Source organism: Thermobia domestica, chromosome 18 (assembly GCF_964235325.1).
Source record: "Thermobia domestica chromosome 18, izTheDome1.hap1.1, whole genome shotgun sequence".
NCBI lineage: Eukaryota > Metazoa > Arthropoda > Insecta > Zygentoma > Lepismatidae > Thermobia > Thermobia domestica.
Genome location: NC_137471.1, coordinates 32,325,520 through 32,339,334, shown reverse-complemented (window position 1 = coordinate 32,339,334; position 13,815 = coordinate 32,325,520). Strand labels below are relative to the sequence as shown.

Below are 13,815 nucleotides of genomic sequence, written 5' to 3'. Positions count from 1 at the left end.
ACTCTGTCATGCTCTTGTTATTATTGTATATGTCTAAGTATTTTTTATTTCTTTCTTCTTTTAAGTCTTTTTCCCAGTTAACTGGAGTCGTTTTTCGGATCGCTTTCCTCTGTCTGTTTCTGTTTTGTGTCATCCGCTGTGATACCACACTCCACCATATCGTTCTTAACCCAATCTTCCCACTTCTTTTCTGGCGGACATTGGGCTCGTTTAGCACTCACTTCTATAGCTTCTATTCGGTGAGCTATGTATTTCAAAGGTCGTCTTCTTATATGCCCAAACCATCTGTCTACTTCCTTGCAGTGTTTCTACTACGGGTCTTGCCTTTACTGTTCTCCAGTTCTTAATGTTGTCACTTCGCACATCCACCGCAGCATCTTCATCTTCGCAACTTGCAACTTTTGTTCCTCTCTCTCCTTCGTTGACCAACATTCCGCTCAGTTTAATAAGGCAGGTCTCATTACTGTTTAGGCGTATTGGTACCCTACGGTCAGACAACACTCCTTCTGCTTCTTTCCATTTCGTCCAACAGCTGCTAATTGTGCTGTTTATACCTTCTATTCCTGCATTTTCCTGCAGAATTGATCCCAAATACTTGAATTTCTTCGTCATTACCATTTCTTTTTCGTCCAGTTGTATTCTTGTATTCTCGATTACATTTTTACTGAAAGAACAATGTAAACTGTTTTAGTTCTGCTAATTCTAAGCCGTTTGCTCTCTAATTCTTCTCTCCAGGCATCTAATTTGTCTTGCGGAGCTGCCTTGGTCTCTCTTTTTTATTTATTTATTTATTTATTTTATTTAATGTGACGTCCCTTTTGCGGATTCTGGTTCAGCTGCATCATTTGCAGTACTGCACCATATGGCCCATGGCAAATTCGACTATGGAAAATCTCTGTGATACCCCCTTTCCCTTAATATCCTAAGCACGTGCTTTGTTTTGCTTAATGGTTAATCCACCTCTAGTACTACCCGCAGGACACTGTGTCTTTCTGATAAGACGCTTGAATTTTTTCCCGTTAAATAAAAGCAAGAAGACGAAATTTTCGTTCCTAATACTGTATGTTCGAAATTCGTTAAAACGATTTTTTAAACTCAAATTAAATAGGAAAAAGGGAAGAGGTTAAAATAATGCACAACTCTCAACATTTCCTATACTAACGTTCGTTACAGTGACATTTTAGTGTAATAGTACTTAGAGGAAGTTAATGCTTTACTTATCCTTGTAACGAAGTTGATTCTGTATTTGAAAAAGTAACTTTTGATGTATGACCGGTGGTAGATCATGATTGTAGCTATAGAGAGCTTAGTTTGTAGTTTAGTGCTTGATTTATTATGCAATTAAAAAACATTTTCCTTTCTTTCTCTTTTCTGTCACTCAAGGAGGCCTCCTTTGAGGCCCAGGATAAGAATAAGGTAAATAGTAGCATGTGCTTACTCAGCAAACTCTGTGGTACTTCAAAAGCTTGTAGTTCCTTTCTTGTAATATACTTTCTTCCAAGACCTTCTGTAGAGATAATTTATAGATGATTAATTTCCAATACATGTTAATAAGTACTCTAATTTTCACTGATAAGATGCTTTAGGATAGAGGAAGTTCCTAAACCAAGAGACAGTATATAGCAAGGGATATGGTAGTACGGCGCTCCTGGTTTTCCTAAATTTTTTCTTTCTTCCAGTAAAGTCGTTTTCCCAAGAATGCACATGAGATAATTGAATATGGCCCAACGAAACAAGTTATCATTTCTGTTTTTCGTATATAAAAGTAATTTTCGTTTTTGGCACTTGGAAGTATTGTTCTGGACGCACGTAAGTGGAAGTGACAAGCAAATATTGCAGTGCATTCAAGATTTGTATCTATTGTTCCCACATTTGGATCGTTTTAATTTATTACTCACTTCTTTCTTAGAATTGGGTTGTATTTATGAACAGGGCAATGGTTATAGCAAGGGAGAACATGGACCTTGTAGTACCAAGGGACGATACTTTGGATGTAATGATTACTATTTCTTGCAAAATAATGATCTTAATGAATATATCTAATTTTGAAACTAAAACACGTATCTATTTTTATTCAGCAAATAATCTGATAAAACTGCGTTATCATTTGTTTATATACGCATATTGTGTAGTTTGTTATTAAAGTTACTTTATTAAGCAAAAATTCCAGGTGGAATGTGGAGGAAGCAGGCTGTGATTTCTGTATTGTTTTTATTGTTTATTTCATTACAAATAAATTAGTGTTCTGGAAACAATCGGTTATCGTTAGATTTAATATTATCCATAGGCTCAACAGTATCTGTCACTTGGTACGTACTTAGTATGTACAGTCCACAGCAAAAAACCTGCAACATAAGCATGCAAATTTATTGTGAAACTACGCCTAACAGCGCAGGGAATCAACATAACGTCTAAGTGGCACGAGTCACTCCAGGAGAAACCTCGGCATCCTCCTCTGCACACTTATTTTGGAGCAAAAGACTTTGTCGTTTCACAATAAACTTACATGCCCATGTTGCAGGTTTTTTGCTGCGGACTGTACCAAGGGATGAAATGACTTTCGTAGTAAAAATTGCTGTGGGATTTTTTGTAATTTCTGTAATACGCGTGTAACTTTTACAATATGAAGCAGAAATATGTGGTAACCAGGAGGTTACCAGTATAACATTTTTCCTTTAGCCTCGCACAAATTTATACAATTCAGTAAAACAAAATATAAAAAGTGTTCCTTGGTTAAGCAACTTTCCTACTTATTTAAATATAAGGAATTTATCTTACGTGATTTATCTATAAAGTTTCAATATTTTGTACCACTTTGTTCAATAACTTAAACTTGTTGTTACCAGGATAATTTCACAGGTAAGGGAAATCAAATAATGGATTCAGTTTAACAATTTTACAAAGGTATTGAAGAAGTTGGGAGAGCACATTGAAAACTGTATAAATAAATCACCTAACATGAGATAGAAAGTAAATACGTTATAATTACTTTATTTCCAGACTCTAGTAATAGTTATCCACAGTAAATTAATACAGTGTTTCTTTTCCTTAGAAGATAGCTCTAACTCCAAATACAATGTTAAAATTTCAAAGATCATAGCATCGGAGAATTGTATTTACATTTTTTGTTTGTTTTCTTGAAGGTATCTTTTCAAGCGAAAGTGTTACAATCTCGCAATGCTTAGTTAAGTCCTTATTTCAAGATACATTTATGTGTTTATGTGCGTAGGGAATGCTATGAAATAAAATGGAAACAGTCAGTTTCAGTTGATTTTCAGTTGAAAAATAGATTACGAGAACATGTTATGATGTCCAAACGTTAATCTGTCTCACCCCTCTCAACTGGAAATGATATATTGAAAGGTTATAGAGGAGTCAGTATGAAAAGGTCTCTGACAGCTCACATCGGCGTTGCCACTACTTAAGCGTCAAGGCTTTGTTCGGTGCATCTATAATCACAATTTAATTAATGATGTGAGACAAAGTGATCGTGGTTGGTAACACTGGCACAAAATAGTGACTGCGTTTTCTTCTCGCATGTGGTACAAACTTCAGAGACCATCTCTTGTTGGCCCTGCTGTAGCCTTGTATACAAAGCTGAATATATTATGTGTATTTGTCCATTGTACAAATCCACACCTTTAGCTTGGCTCACTTCCAGATAAGTGCGGGAAAGAGACCACAAGCTATTTAGAATTACAATTATATATGAAACTGAAGGCACACTGTTGGTTTGACGTACTTCTAGGTAACGATAGGGAATATACCGTAGGCTGTTTAGAATTTTATATAAAGCTGAAACCACACCGTAGGCTGTTTGAATGAGAGTGAGGTTTGTGTAAAAAGCTGGAGCCACGTTGCTTTGGTACACTTCTAAGGAACTCTAGAGAAGAGATCATGGCTATTTAGAATTAGAATTTTATGTATAAAGGTGAATCCACACCGTTAGCTTGATATACTTTTAGGTAACTAGGGACGAGGTCGTAGGCTATTTAGAGTTATGTATAAACCTGAACTCACACCGTTGGCTTCGCATACTTCTAACAAAGTCTAGGGAAGAGACCGTGGGCTATTTACAAGATACTGCAGGCTAGTTAGAATTAGAATATTATATATAAAACTGAAGTCACACCGTTGGCTTGGCGTGCTTCTAGGTAGCTCATGGGAAGAGACCGTAGACTATTTAGAATTAGAATGAAATGTGTAAAGCTAAAACCACGCTGTTGGCTTAGCATACTTTTAGGTTAGTGTAGAGAAGAGAGCGCAAACTATTTAGAATTAGATTTATATATAACGAAGCTGAAGCCACGCCGTTGGCATAGCATACTTCTATGTAACTCGAAGGAAGAGACCGTGGGTTATTAGGAAAAAACCGCAGACTATTTAGAATCAGAATTTTATATATGAAGCTAAACCACACCAAAGGTTTGCCACTTCTAGGCATCTAGGAAAGAGACCTCAGGCTATTTGGAATTAGAATTTGATTTTTATGTAAACCAGAAGCCACACCATTGGCTGAGCATATTCTAGATAACTGTAGAGAAAAAGACATGCTATAAAGAGTTTTTTTCTTTCTTTATTCCTGGGCAACGCCGGATACTTCAGCTATTAGTTTTTAAATTAATCAGAAATAATAGTTAATAGAAAATTGAAAATTGGATTTCTTTTGTAGCGGAGAAATAATTGATACATTGGGACATCCAAATACAGTATAGGAATATTATTATTTGTTGCGGTTCCTTTGCGGAATCTTTAACACCATAGTAATTAATTTCTGCTCTTGACGAAGTTTATATTTTTAAGTATTGTAGAAGGCAAATTTAAATGCTTACATCATTGCAGGTTGTTTTTCTTGCAAGTAGCGTTCGAAGTGAAGAAACTGCAATCTCACATGTTTCTCTCTCTCTCTCGCTCTCTCTCTCTCTCTCTCTCTCTCTCTCTCTCTTTCTTTCTTTCTTTCTTTCTTTCTTTCTTTATTTATTTATTTATTTATTTATTTATTTATTTATTTATTTATTTATTTATTTATTTATTCCAGTCTATTCTATTTACCATTGTTTTATAATATTTCTTTTGTTCTAATGTGCTTCATTCTGAAAATTTTAATGTTAGTTATTGTTTTACTCTCGACGAACCATATATTGGTAAAGCTGGGAATAATGAGAAAAAGAAATCTTAAAAAGTTGATAGAAGGTTATTACTGTTATGAATTGAGGAAAACTTGACATGAAGTTAGAAAAAAAGTATATGAATAACAAGATAATCTAAATATAAAAACAAAGAAACAATATAAATATTCATCTGAAACGCGTAGTATATAACGCTAAAATAAATATGGACGTATAAAAGACTACATTGGCAACAGTGACGTTATCTGTGAAGCGAAATTTTAAATATGGCATACATTGTATAATTGTATAATAGATGTACGTCATAGCGTATACCTGTAACGTCAGTGTTGTGTATATAATTTCAATTCCTGGTCTCCTATACGCCCAAACTCGTCTTATCGCTATATATAATGGGTTTCAGATGAATGTGATAGATAGCAAACTCAGGATTATTCGCGATAATCACCGAACAAAATGGCACGAATAATCGGAAAATGAAAACTTCCTGTGTTGCTCTAATGACATTATGTATGTGAAAATACGATATCATTTGTATTCTACATCCTTGTTTCTAGTTCTTTGTGGTGGACAAATACCGTGCTCGTGGGTTTTCCCGGGGTTCTCCCGTTTCCTCCCACTTTCTTCATTCCACCATTTCACTCATCTCTCATCATCACCGTCTCCTTTAGCTTAACCGGCATAATCGTGGGACGTAAAACTTAAAGATTTCATTTTCATTTTTCGTTTTTAGTTAAATAATATACATTGCTGTGTTGTTTAATTTGCTTTAATATACATTGTTCGGTTCACTTATTTAGTGCTGTGTGTATGTACTAGGGATGGCCATTTCCGGAAAAAGAGTTTTCCGGTTTCCGGAAATCACATTTTCCGTTTTCCGTTTTTTCCGGAAAATTTTCCGATTTTCCGGAAAATTTTCCGTTTTCCGATTTTCCGGAAAATTTTCCGTTTTTCCGGAAAATTTTCCGATTTTCCGTTTCCGTTTTTCCGGAAAATTTTCCGTTTCCGTTTTTCCGGAAAATTTTCCGTCTTCCGTTTTCCGGAAAATTTTCCGTCTTCCGATTTTCCGGAAAATTTTCCGTTTCCGATTTTCCGGAAAATTTTCCGTCTTTCTAATTTTCCAGTTTCCGGAAGAATTATATTCCGTTTTCCGTTTTCCCTGAAAATGTAGTCATCCCTAGTCTGTAGGAAGTTTAACCTTTTAAAGAGTTCTGGTATATTTATATACCATGGCGTACTATCGTCTTTGACCGCTTATTTAGGTTCTATAACAGGTATTTAAGCCGGGATTCTTTTTTATTTTTCAAGTCAAGGATGGACCAAAGAACACCGCAGATGCGTTTTGGAACCGGATAGTCAACTTGGCGGCGCCAAGTGGTGCGAAGGGACGTGACTTTTTTCTTAAGGCAAATTTCAAAACTTTTTCACGCCTTTAGTTTTCAAGACTTGCATAAGGATTATGTGTAGACCTACCTTTGGGTATTTATCAATTTTTTTAGATCCCTACGTCAAACCAGGGACGGGCCCGAGGGGCGCAAGTGTTACGAAGGGGCGATTTTTTCAGAAAAATTCCGTTTTTTTTTTCGATTTTCCGGTTAAGGTTTATGATACCGACACGTGGTACCGTTGGTAAGTATGCTCTATCATGAGAAAAACGAGGTATGAACCATGATCCTACGATAAATAGTAAGGAAGCAGTAGCTGTTTGAGTGAAAGTCTAAAATTTTGGACATCCTTAAAGGGTTAAATTTCTTGCAATCTGACGTCTTTGTTACATTTCTATCTGATAATTCATTGTTAAGAGAATGTTGTCTTTGTTCTATCAATCTCTCAAGCATTTCATGTATGCTGTTCCACCGGGTTTTAACTTGCTGTATAAGGAAATGTACTTCCAATCCTAATAACCTTTACTGTTTTTCCAGTTCTGACGTTGCCAACGTACTATATTTAAAGTGGGAAACAATCCGACTAACAACACTTAACATTTTCTCGATTTTCTCTATTGCAAGTCCCTTAATTATAGAGAGTTTAGGGTCTGAGCAAAACAACATATGCTTGCATACGGAAGTTCTCGTACCGCACTTGTGATATTACTAGCATTGTCATAGATTATTGCATGTATTTTATCTAAAATATTCCACTACTCTGCAACATGGGCTAAGTGCTGAGTTAGGTTTACCCTTGTGTGCCTCACTTCTATTTCAATTATTTGAAGGACTGAACTTATTGAACTTAGATGGAAGCATATAGTGGGTTGTGATTGTAATATAACTTTCCGTAGCCTGCGAAGCCCAGCTATCTGTTGTCAAATCAAGCGATTCCGCAGCCACACTTCTCCTTAGAAAACAAGGCCTCAATACGGCGAGTTACAGTTTGCCTGGATGGTGAGTGGTAACTTGGTTCTACTTCATTCATAAATTCAAGAAACCGAATTGCTTCAACGAAAGACAAAGGAAGAAGAATCCTTTGGTACCGTATTACTTATTTTACTATCAAGCACCTCTGCTCTTGCGGAAGAACAAGGTTTAGGGTCTCTGAGATCAGAAAGAATTCTTTTCTGTTTCTTACGTACTACTATGTTCCCTTATTTGTAAAACATTTTTTCTGGGATCTTTCTGTTACTTTAGATGCATTTGAGCGTGCACCAGGTGAAGCGATAATCTGAGATATAGAAGTAGCAGCACCTAGATTATCATCTACGTTTATGAAATAATAATAATAATAATAATAATAATAATAATAATAATAATAATAATAATAATAATAATAATAAAACACTTTGATTGCATTAGGAGTTCACAATTTAGTAACAAAACATGAATGTAGAATAATAAGTAGAGCAACCCACATTATGCTTTATTTTTTTTTCAAATTATGCTTTATTATGCTTTATTATTAATTTCAATCATTGTTTTACATCAATCGTGTATAACGTATAATATTTACTATACATTAAATATTCTAAATATCTTGATCTATTTATTAATATTTTATGCAACCAGTTTCTTTCATATTTAATGAACTTTCTACCTAATGCACTGTAAAGAGAGGCTTTACTCGAGTCAGTTTTTTTTTTAATCACTTGTGTGCGCCTTAGAGGTGCATATATACAGAAAGGGAAAGTAAAAGATGCCACCAATAAGTACAGAAAGTGCTCAACTTCAAGAGGTACACATAACATTATAGTGTAGAGTTCTTGTGTACTATTCATTGTTGGTGGAAGTTTTCTTCTTTTTGTCCTTTATTCTTTTCTCCACGTCAAAAGATTAGACCAAAAAGTTTACAAAAATAAAAATAAGCTTTTCATTGTTGCATTGTTATGTTCTCAATGATTTTGCACTGTAAATATTGTTTCTTAAAAATATTAATACAATATGTTAAACTTGAAGTTAAAGAGATTTTTTAAAGAATTGTGCTATATCATTTAAATTATGTTTTATGCTTTATTTTCTAAAATTATGCTTTTAAAATTAGTTTCTTCTGGACCCTTAAACAGCCACAACCATGTTCAAGGTACCAACCATATGTGTAAATAGCTATTATGCTTTTTATGCTTTTGTATGCTTTTGGGTTGCTCTAATAATAAGTAAAACTTTCAAATGCATACAGAATCATAGATAATAAGTCAGCATTGAGAACTGAATTGATGTATCGATAACTAGGTGGTATCGTCCTTCAGTTTAAGAGAAAGTAGCGGAAAAAGTTACGAAGAGAATTATGTGGAATAGATCATTATATGAATAGCTGGCGCTAGTTTCAAGTAGTGTTACATACTATGGTATTTATCTCAATAGTACCGGTATTTGGAATTTGTGACGCTTATAGTTGCAAGATGGTAACACTAGGGTAAAGTGTAAAATTGAATTACATCAGTAGAATTGAATTTATCTTAGGGTTAAAAAGTTTATGGCACAGGTCGGATGTAACTGAGTAATAAACTTACAGAAAAAAAAAAAAAACATCGGGACGATAGGGTGCTCGAATCGAACATCGGCCTTCTGAATGTTAATCCGATGTTCTAACGCCTGAGCTCAGTTGGAATACGTAGTGTACTCCCGCCAATACTACTGCGTGTGGATTCTATAGAATCAATCTAGGGCGCCAATTTCTCTGTAACTTTGGGGATCCATTCAGATGCAGAAGGTATATATGAGGGTTTTAAGACAAACTGAATTCAAATTGTGCAAAATATTGTATATTTATAAATAGAATGCGGGGTCCACATGAACTTTGAGGGGGCTGCCCCCGGCCCCCAGGATCTGTGACCTTTACAGATCACCGTGATCACGATAAGCAATGAAGAAATGGTTGGAATACAAACATACCAGTTGTATTAATAACACACGCCAGCTCTACTGCCAGAGTTCTGCCCTCAGGTACGCGCATAATCGGGGATTCTCCGAAACACACGCATGATGGGAATTTCCCGGTGCAAACGAATGATCTGCAAGCCCTCACGCAAACAAAAAAAAAAAAAAAAAAAAAAAAAAGTACATGATTAAGCAAGTGTACAAATAGATGTAGGGGGAAGGAATGTTTCGTCGCTGATTTACTCGACCTTTTCTCTCCTGTCCAATGTTAAGTTTGAGTTGCGTTTCTTTAGCACTAGATGGTGAAGAGCATTGCCTCATTTACAGGTTGTTTTCGCGTAGCATTTTTCGTTATATTTCTTAATGTAAGACGACCAATGTCACTATTCCAAGTGAACATTTTCATTTTCCGGAAAATTTTCCGTTTTCCGGAAAATTTCCGTTTCCGTTTTTCCGAAAAATTTCCGTTTCCGTTTTTCCGGAAAATTTTCCGTTTCCGATTTTCCGGAAAATTTTCCGTTTCCGTTTTTCCGGAAAATTTTCCGTTTCCGTTTTTCCGGAAAATTTTCCGCCTTCCGATTTTCCGGAAAATTTTCCGTTTCCGATTTTCCGGAAAATTTTCCGTTTTCCGATTTTCCGGAAAATTTTCCGTTTTCAATTTTCCGGTTTCCGGAAAAAATATTTTCCGTTTTCCGTTTTTCCGGAAAATGTGGCCATCCCTAGTATGTACTACAAGCTGTATTTCGATTGTTGTTTATGACACGTCCGCTACTAGGTGCAAGTTCAGTTCACATGTATTCGAAACTTCTTGTCGATCCGATCTTTTTGAATACCTTCATCGAAGTAAGACAACTAAGTAAATATTATACACTGCACGAATAATCCGTCTATGAAAAATCAAAGAGTTCGTTGTATAACTAACGTTTCTTTTTTCCTATTGATATTTAGATTGTACGTTTTCACTGACTTTTTGTGCTTCGTCGTAATGCGAATAGATTCAGGCATATTTTTCTCACGTATTACAAGGCTCGCAACTCATAAACGAAATTTCCACTTTTCTCTACATGGATCTTTTTGGGCGTATTTTTGTGTGAAAATTTTCACCTTCCAAACGTAGTAATAGAAATTTTAAAAAAAACATATGTATGAAGTGGAAGCATTAGTGCTAATGATTGTCGATTAAATAAAACCACTGGTAAGGGCCGTGGTGGTTCAGTGGTAGAGGGTTCACCTCTGGTGCCTGGGGTCCTTTGTTCAATCCCAGTTCGCGCCAACTGAACTTTGTGGTGGACAAGCACCGTGTGTATGGGCTTTTTCGGGGTTCTTCCGTTTCGTCCCAGTTTCTTCATTGTACTATTTCATTCATTTCTCATTACCATTGTCTCCTTTAGCGTACCCGGCACAATCGTGGGACGTAAAGATTTCATTTTATTAACCACTAACGTGTTTTGTAATAAGAACACGGTAATCTTACCGTCTTGCTGCACAGTATAAACATTTCCTCAGTGCAGCATACACGCAGTCTGATCTGTTAATTAATTGTTTTCTTTCCTGGTTGCCTGCATGTTATTGACACAAAGACATAATCATTGGCTTCCCCTTTGTGTCAGGTAATGCTTACAATATACAGACTATATAAAGAAGTGCTCTCTAAAGTCAGGCCTATATTTATATATTGTCTGTGCTCTAAATAATCCCCCACCCCGCGCACAAATATATGTCTCAAACAAGGAAACAAGCCGTGATTTTGCAAATATACCACCTCTTGTTGAAGTAGCAGTTTAGGTATTACGAGTTACAAAACCTATAACGTAATTTTAAATGGCCTAATTCTCTCAGTAATGACTATGATGTGATGTTAGATAGAAGAACCATAAATAGAAACATGAAATTTTAATATGTTTTAAAGCTTTCAGAAAAATGATCCAAATTACCTGTTCCGGGTCCCTAGGTCATACTTGAGTTGAGATATGGGGGTGCAAAGTCCTCAAGAATAACATGGGGGCATTTTAAAATAATCGAAAACGACCAATATTAGAGTTGAGTTCATAGTTTTAGGGGTCGCTAAGATGAATAGCGGCAGTTTTAAATGAATTTTACTTCAAGGTCATACACCACTCCCAGGGAGGGGGCGAGATTTTAAAAGTAATCGAAAACGACAGATATTAGTGTTCATAGTTTTCGAGGTCGCTAAGTTTAACGGTATCTGTTTTCATGATGGCCTAGTTCATCCTCACCTCTTGGATGGGAGTGGGAGATTTTCTAAAAACAATGAAATAAGCTAGCTAATTAGTAACTACTGTAATTACAACGAATTAAACACTGTAACATAATTTCTCGCGCTTGCGTGGGACTCTTCGGGTTGCTAGTTTTAAATATTATTTTTTGCAAATCTAAGAAAAAAATCCAGAATTTTGCCGCCCCCTATATTCTGCCGCTCTGTGCTTGAGCACAGAATAGCATTTACCTAAATAGGGCCTGTCTACAGTACAACTAGAGGTACTTCGGAGTAAAGTAGGTCATTGCTTGAGCCAAATTCTTTATCCGTGTGTTCTTTCCAAGTGTATCCTGAACATTGTGCATATACAAACTCAGTATTTAGGCTTAAATAAAAATTCCCAACACCTAAAGAAGAATCATATTTATATATTTCTCATAACTTTCACAGATATTTATAATTAAGTAAATAAAACTTTTGGTGTTTCATCTGAGTTCTATTGCATTTAATCTGACGTTTCAAAGGCAACTGACTGTCTCTATCATCAGAATTTCGGAGATGAAAAACATAAGTTCAGATAATAGGAAACTGAGTTTCTTTTGTACAAGAGCGATTGATAGATACATTTAATTCTTTGTAGGAGTCTATTTTTCTCTCTCTCTCTCTTCATTACTATTTCTTTGTAGAATCTTCAAAATTACTGTAATTAACATCTGTTCATGATTGTGTGTAAGTTCATGTTTTCCTGCATTCGGATACAACACCAAAAATTTTATTTATTTAATTACGAGATTCATATGTTTATTTCCTCATACGGATAAAGGTACGGCTCAGTGGTTGAGGGTTCACATGAAAATGAAATCGTTAAGTTTTATGTCCCACGGTATGCCATGTGGGTTAAAGGAGACGGTGATGGTGAGAAGTGAATAGAAAGGTGGAATGAAGTAGAAGGAAACTAGAGAACTCGGAGAAAACACACGCACATGGTGTTTGTCCACCACAAAGCCCCCTTGGAGCGAGCTGGTATCGAACCAGGGAACCCACACACCAGAGGTGAACGCTCTACTACTAAGCCCCCTTGAGCGTTCACCTCTGGTGCGTGGGTTCCCTGGTTCAATCCTAACTCGCGCCAAATGGGTTTTGTGGTAGCCCTCCCACTTCCTTTCTTCTACTATTTTGTTCATCCACATCATTCATTACCCTCTCCTTCAGCGTGCCCAGCATATACGTGGGACGTAAAACAGAAAGGTTACATTTCAAAAAGAGAGGTGGGATTGACCAAGTTTTTTTGTTTGAACTAAGCTGTACATGCATTCCTACTTTTTTCTGACTATAGCTATTTTTTCAAGTAAATTATGCTTTTACTTGTTAATGTGTGTGTTTATGTTTGTGATAACAGCATTTGTTGGTTTCTCTTTGCAGTACTCGACCAATAAAGTTCGGGGTACCTTTACCTTGCACTCTAGAAAACAAAGAAAATGCTAGACCGTATATTATTAGAGAAGATGCGGATAGTGATTCCATGGATGGGCCGGTTTTATACAGGGATGAAGATGACATGGACGAGCAAAGTAAGTAGAATACTCGTTTGAAGAATGATTTTGGTGAAAACCAGTTTAGAAAATTGACTACGAACACTTTCCAACTTTTAAATTTTGATACAAATAATGCCTTTACTGTTTCGTAACAGGTTTTCAGGGTTTTCTTAAGAGGGCGACACGACATAAACCCACTACCTCCAGAGAGTGATGCCAGCCCTGGGAAAAATCCCATTCGTGGATTTTTTTTAACATATCTAACAATCCTCACCGACAAAACTCCTTAAAGGCGGAGAGTAGACATAATGAATTATCAGTAAGCAGGAAATCAGTCTTAAGTGTAAAATTTTGATTGAAAGTACCCTACTGGAAAAGTGCATGATAGTGCGGAAGTGTTTTGTAGAATGATTGATCTTGTGAGATTCTCAAAAATCAAGGGCAAAGGAACACAAATTATGCTCTAGTATTTAAGAAACTAAAAAGTTAAAATGAAATAAATTTATAAAAGTTAAGTACCAAACAAGAAACAATCAATTTCCAAAACCTCGACACGAAATGCTTAAAGAACTCGCTCAGTAATATCGTTTCGCTCAGTAACTTTTGATTGCACAAAGGCGTGA

General features: G+C 35.9%; 1 protein-coding gene across 7 annotated transcripts in view; it reads left to right on the top strand.

Annotated features, from left to right (window-relative positions):
* LOC145675432 (phosphatase and actin regulator 2) overlaps nucleotides 1-13,815 on the top strand; it is an 850,331-nt gene that overhangs the window by 811,215 nt on the left and 25,301 nt on the right. For 6 of the 7 annotated variants that reach the window (XM_081745850.1, XM_081745844.1, XM_081745847.1 and 3 more), the window contains 2 exons: nucleotides 1,384-1,416; nucleotides 13,080-13,228. In XM_081745850.1, coding sequence (XP_081601976.1) covers nucleotides 1,384-1,416; nucleotides 13,080-13,228 — 182 coding nt within the window. The remainder of the gene's footprint in view (nucleotides 1-1,383; nucleotides 1,417-13,079; nucleotides 13,229-13,815) is intronic. The other variant, XM_081745845.1, reaches the window with a different exon arrangement.